We start from the raw sequence: 20,523 nt of genomic DNA, 5'->3' as shown, positions 1-20,523 counted from the left end.
AACTGACATTTGATCTGTGGCAGAAAAAAGTTCAGGGAAGCTGGGGATGCTCTGTGCCATGAGGTGTTTCCATTGTGGCTCTGGTTGGAATGTAAGAAGAAAATCATCTCTGCTTTTGTAGCTCATCAGCTCCACATGTGTTTTTTCAGATGACCGTTTTCCTGACTATGGGAAGATTGAGCTAGTCTTCTCGGCCACACCTGAGAAGATCCAAGGTGGGTAGCCAGGCAGGATGCTTGGGGAGCTGGAGGTTGATGCTGACTGAGGCAGGTGTTGGTCCTGGCCTCCTACCTCTGTACATACTTGGAAACTTTCATAACTAAATTTTTAAAAATAGGATACTGGATAGTGGGGAAGAGGAGGTTCAGAGACAATAAGGCCCACTTGGGTCAGTAAGACCTAGAAGTGACGTAACTTGCCCAAAGCCACTTGACTGAAGAGGGAAGGAACTCTTCAGGGTTCAGTGGTGTTCCTGAGGGTCTACCTTCCATTTACTTGGAAATTATACTAAATATTTACTTTTGTCCTCAACAAACCATGAACATTTTAGAAGAGAATTTTAAGTACAATAGACTACAGGTATCTAAGTGCTAAATAAATTCTCCTGTTTCATAAAAACATTTTTAAAAAGCAACCCTTCTATCATCAAGGTGATAAATGAAAGTTCCACATGCATGAAAGTTTTAATTCCCTTTTAACAACCTGAAAAACAGTCACCCTTTTTCTAGGCTCACTGTCAGATTTAGACAGGAACTATTAAATGCAAGACTTGAGTGTTAAAGTTCATCTTGGCATCTTTAGAATGACTAATGGCAGGAATATGGACTTAAGAGCCAAGAGTCTCAAAGTCATCCTTTCTGAGACCAAGTGATACCCAAAGATACCCCTGTGTTCCCACCTGTAAGATGATTTAAGGGCCTCCCTTTTGCAAAGTGGCACTCAGATCCCCAAGCCTGGCACAGTGCACGAAAGACCAGTGTTCACCTTGCCTTTCCACTGAGAGGTTTTAGCTGTTGTCAACAATTGTGCCTGTATCTCTGATTAGTGCCATGGCATGCTGGAGAGGGACCGTGAACACAGCTTCACTTTCATGCTCCAATTCGGCAGCTCAGCTGCCCTCATCCCTTGGGGTCTGATGGATGACAGAGGTGCTGGGCTTTGTTGGGACTAACACCCTGCTGTGTCCCTGCAGCATGTGAGCATCTGCACAATGACCACAGAGTGATCGTGGACTATAATACAGCAGACCCGTTGATCCGCTGGGACTCATACGAGAACCTGAGTGCAGATGGAGAAGGTGCGTGCTGTCATCTCCCATGTACTGGCTGAGAGGGAGATGCGGGGAAGACGGCTTGTTCACCGTTAGCTCAGAAAAACTCTGCTGTCTGCTCATAAGATGAAAATCTCCCCATATTTCTGAACACAGTTCTTTTCTTTTTTTTTCTTCAGTGCCAGGATTGAACCCAGGCCACATCCCCAGCCCTTTTTTCTATTTTATTTAGAGACAGAATCTTCTAAATTGCTTAGGGCCTTGCTAAGTTGCTGAGGCTGGATTTGAACTCGCAATCCTCCTGCCTCAGCCTCCCGAATGGCTGGGATTACAGGCATGCACCACCATGCCTGGCTTACTGTTATATTTTGAGGGTGTTCATGAGAAGCAGGCTTGGTGAAGTTGGGTAATGGTGGTTACTGTGAGCCTCCTCGCCTGATGGTGTGTGTGTGTGTGTGTGTGTTTCCCTCTCTTCCCTCTTTTCCTGTTTGAGTGTGGGGAATGCCAGGCAATAGTCACGGACAGTTGTCCTCCTGTTGTTTAGCCCTGGGGGTGACAGACCTTTGGATTTTGTTTCTGTTTGCTTGTTATATAGGTGTCCCTGGGTCTGTGGCTGTATCATTCTGATCTCAACTGTTCTAAGACTGCCTCACCTACAGTGTTCTCTGTTCATCCATGGCTTATATAATGTAGGTCACAAGTAACACATGAAGCAGCAAAGAAACAAAAGGACAGCTGCCTGCTGGGATGACTGAAAGAAACAAGTGGGGGTGGATTTCAAAGAGGGGAGGCAGGGCTTCTGTGGTCCTTCTGGTCTTTTGTCTTTCTCAGCCACTGACTGAGAATCATTCCTGTTTTGGGGGAGTACATAATTATTATTATTATTATTTTTTTTTTTTTTGGTCAAATTAGTTATATCCAGATGCACAGAATTTAAAAGCCAGTGTTGTACCCTTGTGGACTGCTTAATTTCCAGTTAGGAAGTTAGTATCTGTGGACCGGGCTAGGGGCACCTTATTGTATGTCCCTGGGCATTATAAGGCACTGCTTTGCTTGTGCTGGGGAAGTGTATGCCCTTCCTAGGTTGTGTGGGGTGACATTTCAACAAAAGAAATTATTATAATGCCAAATACACCAGGACCAGAGGAGGTACCCAGAGATGGAATGCAAATTCTGAGGGTGAAGTTTGGGGTTTTAGCAGGCAGCTTTGTAGAGGAGGCCAGCCTTTCTATATAAGGTATATAGAAATTCTTTCCTGGTGTCAATCATTTAGAACCCCAGTCCTTTAAGATACTTATGTATTAAAACAATTCCAACTAAAAGCTTTTGGAAAATATTTGTATTATGTCTTAAAGATTCATAGTTCATACACAAATCATAAAGGCTGAGAGGCAGATCCCTGTCACCTTTTCCAAAACTGGATGATCAATTTTTTTTTTTTTGTGCTGGGGATTGAACCCAGGGGTGCTTAACCACTGAGATACATCTCCAGCCTGTTTTATATTTTATTTTGAGACAGGGTCTCACTAAGTTGCTTAGGGCCTCGCTAAATTGCTGAGGCTGGCTTTGAATTTGTGATCCTCCTGCCTCAGCCTCCCAGGCCTCTGGGATTCCAGGTATGTACCACTACACTTGGCTTGTATTATCAAATTTTTGACAGCAGAGCTCTTTTCCAGTGGCATCTATTGACATGAAGCATCACTCTTATCTGTTGATTGCCCTGTGCTGTCTTCTACTAGAGGAGAGAATATAGATGGGTTGGCCCTTGGAGAAGTGAGTAAATAGCCCAAGGTAAGAAGAGGAAGGGACAATTTGAAGAACTAGTCAGTGTTACTGAGGTTGGCTAACTCAGAATCCTAAACTGGGCCCAGGAGGGAGGTTCTGATGGGTTCTAACAGGAGTGTCTGGGTTTTGCATCAGAACTGGCCAGCAGGCCATGTGATGAGGCTGCGAATGTGCAGTGTGGGGAGTCCACCAAAGTACAGGGCATGTGGCCAGGATCTGCTTGCAGTTGGCGTGCACATGGGAGTCTCTCAACATGGGAACTCCCTTGTTGCTGAGGGCTGTGTGAGCCTGGAGGGGCAATGACCACGAGATGGAGGCTCCTGAAATTGTAGGTTCTGGTTGGATGACCTCTGTGTTCATGTTCTAGGAGGAGAGAGGTAAGGAGTCCGGTGTGTGGTATGGTTCCCCTGGGCCCAGCATGAGTGGGACTGCTGCCAAGGAGAGCTTCACATTCACTACTCCACAGGCACCTGAGCCCCTGTCCCTTCAGGTGCCTTGAGCTAACGGGGCCCCAGGTCACATAACGCAGAAGTGGTGAAGAAGCCACACTGGTTTTATATGGACAAAGCAAAAACAAAGCAGTTGAGTGTCACCCCTCAGGGGTTAGGTGAGAGTTCACAGAAAATGTATGGAAACGTACATGCACGCAAGTGTGCATGTGCATGAATCCTGGGTTGTGTTTAAACTTTTAAACAGTTTATAATGAGCAAAGGTTTATTCATAGCTCATAGTTTTCAAAGTTTCAGGTTGCTTAGACCTGTTGTCTCTGGGCTTGGTGGGAGGCAGAACCTCGTCATGTCGGGGAGCATGTGCAGAGGAGGCTGTCACATCACAGGAGGTGGCTAGGAAGCAAAGAAGGAGAGAGAAAGGGGCTAGGGTCCCAACATCCTCTTCAAGGGCACACCCAGTGACCTAACTTCCTTCCACTAGGCCGCACCTCCTAGACTTCCACTACCCCAGTAGCTCTACTCTCAGGACCATGTCTTTACTGCATGGGCTTTTGGGGGGACATTCCAGATGGAAATTATAGGTATGTACATTATAAAGGACTTTGTGACCAGTTGACAGAGTCAGAGAAGCTGAGAGAGCAGAGTACTAAACACTCTTGACCAGAGGAAACATCTTCCTGTTTCTTTGGAAGGATATACCACTTGACTAGTATTGTTTCGGTCCATGAACTAACTTTGCATGGTAAACGTAGCCTGACCATCACTTAACATGTTCTGAGAAAAATCCATCCTTAGGCAGTTTCATGTTGTACAAATGTTAGAGTGTATTTACATAAACCCAGATGGCTACAGTATGACTAAGTGACATAATTTTATGTGACCACCAGCACATGCAGTCCATTGGTGACTAGGACCTTGTTATGTGGCACACAACTGTGGTCCAGTTAGAGGACTATTGAAAGATGTGTTATATAAGGTTGCTAGGCCTCTCAGTCTTGTGGGTTCTCCTGGGTCAGTGCCAGCCTTGCTCACCTGTGCTGTCCCTTTTGGTACTTCTGCTCATTCTCAGGGTTCCCAATTATCGTTCCTGGAACACCACAGGCAGGCTTCACAGGGATGACTCTGAACCCTTGGAATTGTGGTGTCAGTTTCTTTGACTATACTTCAGGAAATCAAGGAGTAGGAAGGAGGTGGATGGAATGAGTTTTCAGCTTTTCTTCTTGTAAATCAATTTATGCTTGTATCAGTACTTTTTGAAATTCAGACTGTTGAAAAGAAAGAAGGACAGATCACCTTGTGTTACCATTAAGAGATGCAGCACTTGTCTGGTATACTTTAGGCATGATTTTTAAATGTTCTGTATGTGTTTCACCATGGAACCAACCCCAGGGTGTTTTATAACCTGAATTTATTTTAGTTTTTATTATTTTAGATACTGGGGATTGAACCCAGGGGGACTCAACCACTGAGCTACATTTCCAGACCTTTTTTTATTTTTCATTTTGTGACAGGCCCAGCCTGGTCTTGAACTTGCCATCCTCCTGCCTTAGCCTCTGGAATCTCTGGGATTATAAACATGCACCATCACAACTCACTGACTTGAATTTTTTACTTAACCCAACTGTCTGAGCATTTGTGGACATCTTTAAATTTTCCCTCTGCCCTGATGGTTGACTATACTGTGTTCTGTTAATGGGATTGGCATAAGATTGGCATCTGTATTGCTGTGCTCCTCTGAGGCTTGTGTTGTCTTTGTTAACCCAAAGCCAAGGCTACCATGACATCCCTGCCACCAAAGCTCTGCAGAACCCTCAGGCTGTGGGGGTTCCAGCTTTGGGTCTTTCTGCAAAGCCGTCCTCCAGAAAGCTTTCTCTGGAAAGATGGAGGGCTTGAGTTGTCCTCCTCATCCCCAGCTCTCCAACCTCTCAGATGTGGAGACAGCCTTTTCTGTCTCATTTCCCATGTGAGGTCCCAGACTTGGGCACCTGGACAAAGCCCCAGCCCTGGCAGGCAGTTAAGTAGAGTCTCAGCTGCATTTCTTGCCAGAGCCTAAAACCTGTGCAGCATTAGTTCTTAGAGTTGTCTGGAGCTTTGAAGAGTAAAGGAAGGTTTGGCAGCCTCTAAAACGTTTTCTTTTAGCTGGAAAATGATGTATTATAGCACTCCTGTCTACACCCACCCCTTCCTCTAGCCCCTACTGGTTTAGAAAAAAAGTTGGCTTAAGCAGCATTTATCTCCAGAAACCCTTGCTGCCCTGGAATGGGGCCCTCTGCAGCTGCCTTCAACAGGGGCCCTTCTTAGGAAAGTGCTGCCTTTTATGTCAGCTGAATGCTCTGCTTTTTACACTAAGAATGGAGCGAACCTTGAATCTGTACCAGTGTGGGCAAGTGATCACAGATGTTCTGTCTTCACTGTGGAGGGGCACACATGGTTGTGGTCACTCCTGTCTTCATGAGTCTGTGATCCTGGTGGGCAGTAGCCTGCTCTTTTTGCAAATCATGGTGCCAAGTCAGCATTTCCCAGGGCCCTCGCCTCCCCTAGGTGAGTGGAGAATGTCTCAGAGCACACAGTGTGGCAGCCTGGCAGTGCTGTCTTATTTGATCCTCACAAGGAACTTGTGAGCCCACTTTGGAGATGAAGGGAGTCATTCTAAGGGAAATGGAAAGCCGGGAGCAGCCAGGAGGCCTGGTTCTCCAGGTTCCCTGCTGTTGGTGATGGCGGGTGCTGTTGCACAGTAGATTGTCTCTCGTGTGAGAGCACACCAGGCAGAGCTTTGACTAGTGCCTTTTCTCATTTGGGACTGTGAGCGTCCTGGGTGTCACTGGATGTCACACCTTGTCACACAGAGAATGGGTTTCCTACCTGGCAGGATGTGGCAGGATGTGACTGCTGTGTCAGGGTTGATTTGCTGTCATGGGCTGTGCTCCATAGCAGCTTATCTCACTGAACTTGGAATGTTGCCACCAGGCAGATGATGGGCAAGATGAATCCCCACTCCCAGTGTGTCCCCCTCCATGACCCAAAGTGTTGAAGCCTCATGTCTCACTCTGTCCCTACATGTGCAACATGCTATTTGGGGACATTGTCTCTGGATTTCTGTCTCTCCTGGCCTGCTTTTTTTTTTCCCAAGTAGTCTAGCACTTGTCTCTTCTCACTGTTGGGCTCAACCCCTTCACACTGGGTTCAGCATGGCTTTCTGCAAAGTTCTCAATACCTCTTATTGCCAGACCCCTGTAGAATGTCTCATCTCTCATGGAGTCTGTCCTTGGCGCTGGAGATACTTCCACATAGAGATTCTCTGCTTGCTCAGAAGAGTCACATGCTCACCTGGTTATGGTGGTGCACAGCTGTGGTCCCAGCAACTTAGAAGGCTGAGTCAGAAAGATCACTGGTTCAAGACCAGCCTCAGCAACTCAGTGAAGCCCTAAACAACTTAGTGAGACCCTGTCTCCAAAAAATAAAATGGGCTAGGGATGTAACTCAGTGATCAGGTGCCTCTGAATTCAATCTCCAGTATCAAAAAGAACTACATGCTCTGCTAGGTCAATTACCACATCTATAATACGGAAAATGACCTTTTTAAAGCAGATGATCCTCAACATGTCCTCTTCCAACTCTGAGCTTTTTATTATAGTATGTGCCATTTGTCTTTTTTATGTGTCAACCTGAACTTATTGTTAAGTATAGTCATTCTTTGGTTTCCATGAGTTCCTTCCAGAACACCTCAGGATACCAAAGTGTACAGTTGCTTAAATTCCTTATTATCGAATGGCAGTATTTGCATATAACCTATTCCTGTTCTCCCATATATTTTAAATCATCTCTAGATTTCTTATGATACCTAATGCAAAGTAAATGTTAAATATGTAAATTATCGTGCACTATCGTCTAGAAATAATTACAAGGAAAATGTCTAAATGTTCAATATAGATACGTTTTGAAAAAATAATTTTGATCCAACATTGGTTGAATTCATGGATGCAGAAACTGCAGATATGGAGGGCTGACTGTGCATTATATATATATACATTAATAGTCCCCATAGGATGCACTTAAGCTGTTATTGGTATATATCATGAATTAAGAAAGAATGGAGGAACATCTACTCTACCTGTAGAGTTTGGTAAAATTCACAAAGAAGATGACCTTTGCAGACAGGAAGTAAGGTAGAATTCAGAAGGGGCATGCCTAGCCAAGGGCAGGGCAGGGGTGAACAGGCATCTTTACCCCGCAGGAGTGCCTCAGATCTGACTAGAGCCAGATGTGTGTTCAAGGAAGCTGCAGGGCAGTGTGATGGGACGCAGGATTCGTGGTTAGTAAGTGTCATTGTGCTGAGCCCATCTTCTGTGCTAATTGGCAGTGAGGTTCCCAGGAGCCACAGGGCTGGATGATCCAGAGGCTAACGCAGGACCAGAGGATGTCCTACAGGCGACAGAGTCTGAAGAGCATGGAGGGTAGTGACTGGGTTTCTCTAATGCTCCAGCTGAGAACCAAACCAGATCTGAACTTGGGGAAGCTCTGGGGTTGAAGTGACAGCTTCAGGTACTTGAAAGGTGGATGATTAAGCTTTGCACAGATCCAGAGGAAGGGCAAGTGGCAGGAGGACTTCAGGAATGACTGTGAGTTGGACATGAGGTTTTCTGGGCTGCTTCTTTGCCCTTGGTTTCTTGCTTTGACCTAGAACTTTCTGGCCAAACCTTGCCAGTGCAAGGTGAGCAAAGTGAGGGTCCCAAGCAACCCAAGTTTTAGGCTCTGCCACTTTAAGTGGATACCTTTATGAACATTCCTAGTGCTCACACTTTGCTTCCCAGACAACCACAATTATTACAGAGCTCCCGCAGCGGCTGCTGGAGCAGACAGTCTACGGGGATTCAGATTTCCCCACACCCTTCGCAATAAGGTGCAGTCCTGAAATGACTACACCTTCCCCTAGGACGCTCTGCCAAGCTCTCAATAATGGCTGATTAGGACAAGTTCGGTCAAGAAGTGTTGGCCACAGTGTGTGTGGAGTTGGCTGTGGACATGCCCTATCACGTTGCGACCAAGTTGCCATTTTGAAAGTGGATTTGAAAGCTGTTCTCCCCAGAAATTGTTTTCAGATTTGCAAAACAAAATAAGTTTTGACACTCCCCGGGAGGAAGGGGCTGCTGGAATCTGACAGATCAACCTCACACCCTGGCTCTGCTCTCTTAACTGCTTGGGATCTCATTCTTCCTCTTGTCTATGCCTTGGTCCTTCCTGGTAAGATGGGATGCTGCTTCTAGTACATGCAGAGTGTATCTCTTCTTTGTGTGGTATTTGGCCACTTGTGAATGTTTGATTCTGTATCACACAGAGGAAAATGTCTTTAGATCTTTTCTCTCTTGACCTAAATAACAATCAGAGAGTCTCCAAAGAATATAGCTTTGCCATGGAAATAAGTATGGCATAGTAAACAATGAGCATATTCAGAGAGGAAAGGGAAGTTTTGAAAAGCAAAAATGAGGTTGATCATGTAAGATACTTCGAAGCCATAATCCTTAGCAGTAATGATTGATAATCAACAGTTGTCGGACAGATGTTTTTGCAGAAGGAATTTTTGTAGAAAGTGCTAGTGACCTCTGTGCAAGGTTGTGGCTGGCAGTTTTTATTTTGTCATTGTTACTATCAGAATCGTGCGTGAGAACCCTTCCTTCATATCCTCTCAACTTTATTTTCGTTGGGGTTCACACAAGTGATGCATTTTGATTCTGACAACCCCCAGGCAAGCTTTTCTGAGCATTACTTGCTTAGATATGAGAGGAAAAGCACCCCTCATGAGGCATCTTAGGCTGGGATGAGTGATGATGGGCCCGATGGGTGCTCTAGGTCTCAGAAAGCTCCCTTCCTTCCCTTTCCTCTCCTCTCTTGATTGTAAATCAAGGCTGTTAGCCCAGCCCCCATAGCACAAAAGGTCCCTTTGCAGTTATGCAGTGACCCAAGTACTGAGTCCTGCTGAATGTCACTTGATTGGGGGTATGAGGCCCAATGTGGTCTGGCAGGTAGGAGCGAGGGTTGTGGCTCCTTTAGTGCCATACATGCTTTATGTTGAGAACCATAATCCAGTTCTGGGCATACTACTTTTTTTAAAATGGACAGAACCAGTCAGAGAGAGTGAGTTTGATATTGAGATAAAGGAGTGGTGCCAGGGTCTGAGCTGGCATTTTATTAAGCATCTGTTACTTTTCCAACCTAAGTGGTATTTGAAAAATATCCTGAAAAAATATGTCATCCTGCACTGGTTGCATTCAGTTAGCCTGCATGAGTCCCAGTGATGACCCCTGGAGTCATATAGCTTCTCCTGTGTGAATGAGGTACTGCTTTGACCCTTGGTCCATGCATAAGCCCCATCACCCTGGGACTCTGGTGCCCTTGCTAGGTTCTCCTGTACAGGGTGTCCTGTGTGTGTAGTGGGGACTGGCAGGTGTGTAGTTTGTCTGTATCACTGCAGCTACTGTGTCTGAGTTCAGCAAGTCATGCATCTTTATTCCTCTCTCACTTTCCTTTCTGGATTTATGATCAGTATCTCTAGCACTCTTTGATGACTGCACCCACTTAGCCAACACATGCACAGTGACTCACAATTCTGCCCTACATTCCTTCCCCAGAGTTGTGGATCTTTGGACTCTGATATACACCCTTGGGAACTAGTAGCTTAGTTATTGTGCTGGTGGGTTTGCTGAGACATGCACCTGGTTGTGGCCTCCACCATGCTGTGCCTCTGGGGCCCTGATTTCACAGTATCACATTCCATTGAACTGCAGACCATGTGTGGCAGCCCTGGCATTGTGAGGTTTGTGCTTTCCCTCTTCTTTAACAGCTTTGGCTAATATCCTTCAGCCAAGCCCCTCTTCTGGGTGTGCTCTTCCACTGTCCTGGCCTGGGCTGACTGCATGATGATGCTATGCCACACCTGCCGAGTTTCTGTCTGTGTCTTCTGTGGGGAGAGCCTCTTTTTCCATTTCCAGGAAATCAGGGTTACAATTTCATTTCTCCTTTGCATAGCCTGCTAGTACATTTCTCATTTTGCCAAGTCCAACTTTAAATATTTGATGAAGGGAACCTAAAGTATGACAAAGAATGGGGCTGGAATTATAGAAAATTGGGGGCTGTTTTCCTCATGTGCTTATTAAACTTGTGTGCCTCCCAACACACTTGAGCAGCCTCACCTCCACCTTTGGCTGGAAGAGGAAGACTCCATGCATATTATTTCTCTCTTTTTTTTTCAGGCTTAAAAAAATGCCTGAGGAGGCCATTTATTTTCTTATTTATTTTGGTATTGGGGATTGAATCCAGGAGTGCTTACCCACTGAGCCAGAGTCCCAGCCCTTTTTTATTTTGAGACAGGGTCTTGTGAAGTTGCTTAGGGCCTATTTTCATTAGCTTTTTTGCTGCTGTGACTAAAAGATCTGAGCAGAACAATTTTAAAGGAGGAAAAGTTTAGTTAAGGGCTCACAGTTTGAGAGGTCTTAGTCCGTAGAAGTTCATTCCTTGGGGCTTCAGGTGAGGCTGAGCATCATGGTGGGAGAGTGTGGCAGAGGGAAGCAGATCACATCATGAGAGACACTCCACTCTCCAGATATAAAATATATACCCCATAGCCACGCCCCCAATGAACCCCTTTCTTCGTCCACACCCCACCTGCCTCTAATTACCACTCAGTTAATCCCTTAAGGGATTAATTCACTGATTAGGTTAAGGCTCTCCCAACCCGATCATTTCTCCTTTGAATCTTCTTGCACTGTACCACATGTGAATTTTGGGGGGATACCTCACATCCAAGCCATAATAGTCTTTACCAAGTTGCTGAGGCTGAATTTGAACTTGTGATCCACCTGGCTTAGCCTCCTGAGACACTGGGATTATAGGTGTGAGCCACCAGGCTTTTCAAATCATGCATATATGACCGTATCATACACTCCTCTCTTTGGCGAGTGCTGCAAAGTAAAGAGGAGGCAAGGACCCTAAGTGGAGGGGAAGGTGACCAATGCGTTAAGGGCAAAAGGAAGTGTTTGTATTAAAAAAAAAAAAAAAAAAAGCTCAATGGGACAATCTCTTTGACTTTTATCCTTTGTCTCTTCAGGGACAGGCATCCCATACCCAGGGTGCGTACTCAGCCCTGCTACTCCAGCCCATGAAGGCTGTCTGGACCAGGGAGACACCATCTACATGCATGTTCCTTTAAGGAAATGGTTCTCCTGCCATTTATGGTGTACTTTCTTGGCTTAGCAATATTTTGGGGGTCAATAGCTTTCAAGCTCTATTTCTGCAGCTCCAAGATTCCAGGTTGGTGCTTGGGGAATAGACCCATTCTCTCCCCATCCAACCCCTGCTGAAACCCTCCCCAGCCACCATCCTTCCTCACCTTCACATTAGATTGCACATAAAGCTTTGTTTGAAGATCAAATTAAGCTGAAAGTCAAAAACTACTGACTGCCCTGTGTTCCTGGGACTGTGGGAAATTAAAATTGCTTTTAAGTTTTCACAAAACCTTTGATGTTAAACATACACAATTGCATATAATCTTAAATACTCTCTGCAAGCCCAAGAATAATTTTCATTCCATTACTGTTTTCTGAGATGTCTTGAAAAATAGGGCATGAGAGCAGAAGGTTCAGGGTAAGGCAGCCAATGAGTATGTTCCTCACTTGAATCATTTTGAATCATTTAATTTATTTAGCACAGATTGTAGAGGACATTTATTTGTTTGTTTTTGGTAAAGCAGCCAGCTTTTTTTTTTTTTTTTTTTTTTTTTGGTGAGGGAGCTACATGGTGGATTGAACTCAGGGGCACTCGACCACTGACCCACATCCCCAGCCCTATTTTGTATTTTATTTAGAGACAGGGTCTCACTGAGTTGCTTAGCACCTCACCTTTGCTGGGACTGGCTTTGAACTCGTGATCTTCGTGCCTCAGCCTCTCGAGTCCCTGGAATTCCATGCATCCCCCCCCCCCCCACACACACACACCTCGAGCGCCTAGCACAGCTAGCTATTTTTTTGAAGATCAGGGTCATTTCAACGGCAGTTTGTGACATCATGTAAGAGAAGTGAGCTTCAAAGGATCTTTATTTTGTGAAGGGGAGCAACCTTAGTCCCCTGTGTGGGTAAAAGCTGTATCTGTCCACTCCACTGTGGGCCTTTCTCCCCATGACTGCTGCATTGGGTGGAAGATACATGTTGGGCAGAGAGAAGTTGTAAACTTCCGGTGTGCTACTCTGTCCAGCTATATGGCTAGGCCTGGCATGAATGCTCATGAGCCAGAGCAGGCCTCCAGAAGCCACTTTGTGGTGTGGACGGGGGTGCAATTGGGGCTAGTCGGGAAGAGGATGAGCACCTGGTGATGGAGCTAGCAGTTGCTCTGGCTGGATTTGGGAGCTGAGATTTAAATGATGAGGATCTGAGTGATGGATGAAAAGCATAGGAAACACTGTTGGCTACAAAGGATGGGAAAGTAGGTCTCAGGTACAGAGGAGAGTGTCCTAAGAAAACCCTGGGGAACCCCATGCATGTCCTGCTCTCTTGAAGGATTCCAGATGGGGTAGACACTTATTTGTAGGAAGCTTCTTTCACATACCAAGAGCCAGACATCTGCCTGCTGTTTCTTTATATGCACATAGTAACAAGTTTGTTCACAGAGATGGGGTGCCCTGTGATTCTTGGTCTTGGGGACTTTATTATGGAAAAACGAAATACTTTAGGATTCATGTAGATAATATTCTGTGGAAAAATATACTGTGAAAACTCAATACTGTTTTTTTTTAAACCAATGAGGTAAGAATTAATTGTTACTTGGGATCTGTTTTCAGTGCAGTTATACCAATAGTTAAGGCCGTATTGATATTTGAGGTTGACAGTGGGGATTCTGCTGAGATTTCAATAGCCATCCTTAGCCACTGGACTAGGAACAGGTCCTACGGTGTGAGAGGCCACTGGGCTCTTAGCTAGGATGAGACAAATGAGTTAGGACCAAGAGTTATGACCAATCCAGGTCCTTTACTGAGTTGGGGGTTAGAGGCTGTGAGAAAACCTTCCTTCTCTCAGTATTGGGGTTCATTCTTCATTGTCATACTTTTGAAATATCAAGTCAGAGGACTTGGGAGGTCACCTGGAAAGCAAAGTCAGGGTGACCACCTTCTGGGGAAAGCATGAGAGAAAACTAGGGGTGGTTTGGGAGTGGTCTCTCCAGGTACAGTCCTCCTCCCTTCCTCCTCTCACTGAGCATTGAGAATGCTGGATGCTATACATAAAGTGCTGGATGGGATGGGTGCCCATAGCCCCATGCAGAAGCCAGGACACTACTGTAGCTACTGGCTGTTGTCATCAGAGTTTGCCATGGTGGGGTGCTGGTGATGAGCCACAGTTCTGAGCATGATTTATGTTAACACTTAATTTTGACCACCCCTTGAGAAGACAGATATCTTGGTGCATCCTTAGAGTGGGCCTGGCCAACCAGCTGTGCTTCTTCCCCTAATACATGCAGGTCAGCATGGGCAGGGACTGGTCAGAGCAAGTGGGCATGGTGCCTGATGCAGAAGGGGAAGAAGAACTGGGGATGAGTTCACTGGCCATGGCCTTTCCACCGAAGTTAGAGGTTGCTGGATGGATAGTGTGGTGTGTCCAGTGATGCTGCAGATCTGACAAGATAGAACTTCTTATGATTTTGGCAGTAGCCACATTGGAGGAGGAAGGCAGCAATGCCCTCTGGGTGTAGATGGGTCATGGAAGGAAGCACAGTGGTTGCCCTTGGTGTGAACTTGATGCTGAAGTTAAACATGGATCAGTTATGACTTCACCATCCTGAGGGAAGGCCCAGTATACATGGAGAAGAGTTAGAACTACTTCAGAGCTCTAGTGGCCATGTGGGATGAGCTCAAAATTTTTGAAGAGGCCATCTACCATGTGAGAAGAGCTCAAAATTTTTGAAGCATGGTGGCAAGTCAAGATTATGTCATAAGAAATGTTAAATAAGAACTGAAGAAAGTTCTCTGAAATCTGGAGGGTTAAGGCCCAGGGTCCCAGTTTAGATGTTGGTTTCCCAGGAGAAGCCATGGAAATGCTTGTGATGATGAGCATGATTCAAAGCTAGTGGTGAATGTGAGGACAGGTGGGGATGTGGAATGGTGACCACCAGGGCTAGAGAATGGCAGCCTGAGGGAAGATGCAAGTTTCCAGGAGAAATAAGTTTTGGGTGGATGTATCCTGATGCAGGGCCCCTGTGGGGGATGCCAAGGCCCCGGGGAGACCTGGGTTTGGCCAGGTGGGTGAGAGTGGGGAAGGACACTGGAGCAGATACTGGGGCTCAGTTTGGCGGATTGTCAACTTAGAAGGATGAGCCAGTAGAGAAAAAGTTCAGAGAGGTTCATGCAGAGGGAAATTATGGAGACTGGAGGGTCAGGAGACCAGAGAGGCCTAAGTGTTTTCAAAGTAAGTAGTGTTGTATGTTAAAATCAGAACTGTCTCCCAGAAGACATGGGGGAGCCAATTCCATGGGTTTTCTTCATCCTCCTGAGTAAAGAGTTTCCAGGAGATCCTGCACAACCCCTCTTCCTGCAGTCTAAAGAAGCTGCACCCTGATCCTTCCGATGGGTAGTTTTCTTTTCACTTGGAACCCTGAATACAAGGGTGATCTGACTGCAGCATTGGTCACCTCTTGGCACCAGCTTGGTTCTATTGCCAAGAGAGTACATTGGCAAGAGAGTGCTCAGAAGAGAGTAACTTCTCTCTCCTTGGATGTCATGTGTCCTAGGGTCCATGCAGAAATCCCTCATCTACTTCAGAGTTAGAACTTGTGGCTATGTCTCCCTCAACCCTGGGTGCTTTCCTTTAAATCTTTGTGTGTGGACATATACACATGCATTTGAGAATGATTATCATTGTTTTCTAAATGTGCCCTTGTTACCATGTGGTTCCTAGCCTTAGGATATTCTTCCTTTTTTAATTTATTTTTTATTAAGATCAAATCCATGAAACATAAATTCACCATTTAAATCATTTTAGTGATATTTAGTACATTCACAAGGTTGTTCAAGAGGTCACCAGTATCCAGTTTCCGATCATTTCTATCACCCCAGAATGAAGCCCTGTGCCATTAGCAGTCAGTTCTAGTTCCTCTCTTGCTCAGCCTCTGGCAACAATTAATCTACCAAAGGATTTTCCTATTCTGGACATTTCTCACAAATGGAATCATAAAGTGCATGATGCTTTGTGATGCACTTCTTGGATTTGATTTAAGTTTTCAAGGTTCATCCAGGTTGTATGTCCTTCCTTTCTGTGGTTGGATCAAATTGTGATTATTCATACATCAACTGATGGGCATTACGGTTATTGCCACTTTTGGCCTAATATGAATAATGTTGCTGCAAACAAACATGGTTCTACCTGTGTTGACATTAGGATATTCTTAAACCTTTGAGCTTTTCTACTTTTTAATTTTTTTTTCTTTACCACTGAGCTACATCCCCACTCCTTTTGATTTTTAATTTTGAGATAAGAGTCTTGCTGAGTTGCTGAGCCTAACCTTGAATTTGTGCTCCTCCTGCCTCAGTCTCCTGAGTCATTGGGATGACAGACATGTAGCACCATGCCCAGCTGTACTAATTTTTGAAATTTCTACATCTTTTACCATCCAAAATAGTATCATATATTCTTCAAGTCCTCTGTCCCACATGGGCAGCTTATTTTGGAGCTATTGAGAAACTCATTTCAGTATTTTCTTCATTACAAATATTATCCCATGCATACAAAATTAGAAGTTTTCAGGGTTAAGAGGTTTGGGGCCTCTCAAAACTCTCTGAGCCACAGAACTGCCTTCTGGCAAAACTTCAGCAAAGTCTCAAGGACCGTGTTGTTTTATGAGAAGTTAATAGTAACAGTCTGAGCAGGCCCCATGTAATCAAAAACCCACTGTTGGGGAATTTATGAAAATGAGCATTTTGACATCCTGCTCAGTGGCCACCAGCAACACAAACAGCAAGGTCTGAAGCCAAAGTGGTGCTAGCTGCCATATAATTCATGAAGACTTATAGCAGTTTATTTATAAAGCTATTATTGACATGAAGAAAATTCACCCGCAGCCACATACACATACACACACACACACACACATACACACACACACACAAAGACAAACCTCAAACCCTAAAATAAATGCAACCCAGAGCAACATTAAAGGAAAGATCCCTCTGGAAACATATAATCCTGGAACTTCTGTTGGAAATGGACAAAAGAGGCCACTTGTCAGGGTACAACTATTTTTGTTCTCTTACTCATCATTAATACCTTAGCTGTTGTTTTTCTTGGACAGTTTTGTGATGCAAAGCTCAACATTCGAGATGTGTGGACTGTGGAAGGCTGGGTCCCCCAGCCATAGCTGGACATAGAGTTGGATCCAACTTGGCAAGACCTCAGGAGAAGCATAGACATTCATTTTAGTCCTCAAATCAAGTTATTCAAATATCTGTTCCAAATCTTTTTTTTCTTTTGATGTGTATTCTTTGAAGGGAGAATATGATCTGATAAGTTGGTCACTGCCTTTATTGCGGTGACCCTGATGTTTGTAGATATGGGAACAATGAGTTGCTTCCCTTGATATGAAGATGGATTAGTCAATACCTTTTACAGAATGCCAAATGTAAAAGAACTTCTTGCACAAGAAGTGCATTATGTTGTATCATAAAAGAGATCCTTTCTCCCAAGGGTGAACTGAGTTTATCTTGATATCTTTTAAAAAATGTGTGCCTCTGTGGTGTTTTAACCAGGTGATTTATTGAAGACGTGTGTTACCTTCCGCCTGCACTTACAGCCCAGGTGTGTCCTGTCTCCCCTGCAGGCTGATTGAGTGGTAACATTTATAGGACTTCTCATGTACTGTGGAAATCTGAAGGCATCTGTGTGGACTTCGCTTGTGTGTAGTAGCGTGTTCTGTTCTCTTAAAAAGAGCATGTGTAACCAACTGTTCAGCCAGAGTGAGGGGTGAGCCATTGACTGAGGCTCACCTAAGTTGAATGTAATGAGACCTGAGCTGAAAAGGATCTGCTACAGACACCACAAAAAATATGCTGTGTGCAGTTACATTGACAATGTAGTCTCCACCACATTGAGCGTGAAAGATGGAAACAGCTCCCAGGAATTGGAGGAGGTTCAGCAAAGATTTTCCTGCTGGACATTTTGAAGAAATTAAACAGAGGCCGAAACAGTCATTAGTTAGTGCTGGCTCTGGATGTCCCTTTAGAAGTTTCTGTAGTGAATGCAGAAGTCTGAGGGACTCTTTGGAGGAGTCCTTTTCCCCGCCTCCTCCGCCTCCACAGTTCAAATTTCACTAAACCTGATTGCACCAAACCCCACCCTTGTGTTTACATTGCACTGGTCTTTTTGGCAGAATCAAAGTCCCTGCATAACCAACAAGATTTTTTTACCTTCTTCACTGGCTGGAGCAGGAGGCCAGGGGGGCCCTGGGAGGGAGGCGGGGCACCCCAGTCCCGGGATGCTGCTGCAGGCTTTCCTTGAGGAAAACTGCAGCTGACAGTTGCAGACTGAAAGAGCCACTGCATGTTTGGAAGGAAGGTAAGCAGCGTGTGTGCATGTGTGTTCCTTCTGCAAGGCTCTATATGCCTGAAACTGAGCTGTGTGCTTTGTGAGACTTGCCAACGTGCCAAGAGGTGGTGCTGACTGGAGATGGGGGAATCTTGGCGTGTAATAATAAGCAGAACAGAAGCATTAACCCTGCATTCCCTTCAGGGCTAGTCTAAGAATGTCTTTATTTGCAATCTAGAAGAATGTAATTCACCTACTTTTTTGGGGAGAGCTCAGTGGTGGTCTGATGTAGCATGTTTGGATTTTCTGGTTGACTCCCTGACTGGCTGACTCAAGTTATGAGACTGAATGAATGTCCTGTTTTTCTCTCTGCTTGGTCAGAATGTGTTTCCCATTTAAAAGTGTTCCCATGGAGCTGGGCTATGGGATCAGAAGACTGCCAGGACAGGTGCCAACTCCAGGGCCAGCCCACCTCTGGTGTTGGGCATAAGGGGTCTGCCCTGTACAGCTACCCTGGTCCTCGCCGATGTGTGTGAAGCGGGGGGCACTTGGGCTGTCTTTGGGACCTGCCTGTCATAGCCCATGGAGAACCCCCAGTCCCCCTTTATCACCACATTCCAAAGCCTCACCCAGGAGACCAGAGTGCCTGGAATCCACAGGCTCCTGAGCCACTCCTGGCTGAAGTGGGGCATGGGGCACGTTCCCTCCCTGGGAGGCTGCTTGTGGCTGGATGGGCGTGTCTGCATGGAGGGCCCTGCTCCAGTTTTTGCTTTTATTATTTTTTCCCCCCTGCTCTACATTTCTCAAGAATTTACAGCCTGCCTGGTTTTTAGCAAGCATGGGCGCCAAGCTTAGCGGTGCTAGCCAGTGCGGGAGTCTTCAGCGCCTTCCTGGATATCTCAGCCTGGTGTGCTGCTGCCACCAGCTACAGGTATCCTCCCTGCTTTGGATGACTTGCCTTGAAGCTCAGAGGGTCGATTTGTATTTTGGGGCTCAGGACAATAAGGCTGATACACCAAGAGGATGATGTTTTAGAAGGGAGTTACTTCTGAAGAGAAATAAAGGTAGGGAGAGAAATAGAGGTTGCTTTCTACAGAATAGAAGTTTATTACCATCTTAGTGATTAAAAAAAAAAGAATTAGAGGAAAGGGGCACATTCCAACCCACCCTCTAATATATTGAAGCCATAGAGTCTCTTATTGTGTAGATTAGAGTTGATATTTTTGAAGGCCCAAGCATAGGCATCTTTTCTTAGCTCTTGATTTTATCTGGAATTAAAAATGATTCAATACAAACTCAGAAAATCTTTAATTAGCATAGGGACAGAATCCTTTTGTAATAAAATAAAAGCTAACCTTGTTTCAGTGTGAGTTGATAAATGCTCTAATTATAAATGTCCACATGGAAAAAAGAGCAGTTTTTGCATGTGTGAGCAATTTATGTGTGTGAGATCAGCTAGGTAACACCAACTTCCCCTAAAATGGAACTCACCTGGCACAAGCATCTTCTGATGGTAAAGGGCAGGTCTTTGGCACCTGCAGCTCCCACCAGGCCTGAAGGGAGGAGGTACCTTTGGGATGTGACCAGAGCTACCCACATTTCCCCACCCAGCTGTAGATTCAAGAGGGCTCATTAACTTCCAGAAGTAACTCCCTTCTAACTTAATTCTGTTTTGTGTTCTGGGCTCCAGTCTGGTTTTCAGCCCTCTTGTCTTGGTGATGGACTTTTCCTTGTGCAGGGACTGAAACCTGGACCTTCATCACCAGCACTGGCATTGCCTACTGGCTGTGCCACAGCCTGTGGTTTCAGAACCATATGTCATAGGGTTTGCAGGTCCATTGCAGGTGCTGCAGCTCAGCTGTCAGTTGACTTAGCAAGTCCAGAAGAAACAGTCCCTAACTACTGAGATGAGGCCAGATGACATCGATGGGATCCCAGGGTACAACTTCAGGGTCTGCTGAGCCACCTTGTGCCTACCCCCAGGGAGCAGGCCCAGTTTCTGTGCCTGTTAGCCTTATGGCCTCTAAGGGTCAGCAGAAGAGTCCATTGCCTCTCTAGCTTTTTTTGAGCCAGATGAGGCTGTAGGCAGAAAATGTGAACACAGTGGCTGCCCTGCCAGCCTGTTCCTGTACTTTTATCCATGCTGTTACCAGTTGCTGAGGATACTTTTAGAAAAGTGTGCAACTTGGACACATTTCATAGGACTTGAGCCCAGCAGCTCTGTCACAAAAACCATGTGTATAGACAGTTTGAAAAATGGATACACGGGACAATTTGAGTCATGTGAAATGATGACTTATTGACAAATAAGCTTTTTGACAAATAAGAAATAGATCTTTTGCTAACATAATTGCATATAGATTCATGTTTAGAAGCAATTCTTCCCCTGAGCTACTTGGACTCATGACTTGGACGGGTATGGAATACTTTGTTTCCCCCATCTCTGGGCTCAGAGTGGACACAGATA

General features: G+C 45.3%; 1 protein-coding gene across 5 annotated transcripts in view; it reads left to right on the top strand.

The window, feature by feature from the left end:
* TNS3 (tensin 3) overlaps positions 1-20,523 on the top strand; it is a 268,106-nt gene that overhangs the window by 162,760 nt on the left and 84,823 nt on the right. For all 5 annotated transcript variants that reach the window (XM_079149903.1, XM_079149899.1, XM_079149900.1 and 2 more), the window contains 2 exons: positions 150-215; positions 1,193-1,297. In XM_079149903.1, coding sequence (XP_079006029.1) covers positions 150-215; positions 1,193-1,297 — 171 coding nt within the window. The remainder of the gene's footprint in view (positions 1-149; positions 216-1,192; positions 1,298-20,523) is intronic.

The sequence above is a fragment of the Sciurus vulgaris genome, assembly GCF_902686455.1.
Source record: "Sciurus vulgaris genome assembly, chromosome: 8".
Taxonomy (NCBI): domain Eukaryota; kingdom Metazoa; phylum Chordata; class Mammalia; order Rodentia; family Sciuridae; genus Sciurus; species Sciurus vulgaris.
The sequence above is the reverse complement of the archived record's forward strand: the minus strand, read 5'-3'. Positions and strand labels throughout refer to the sequence as shown.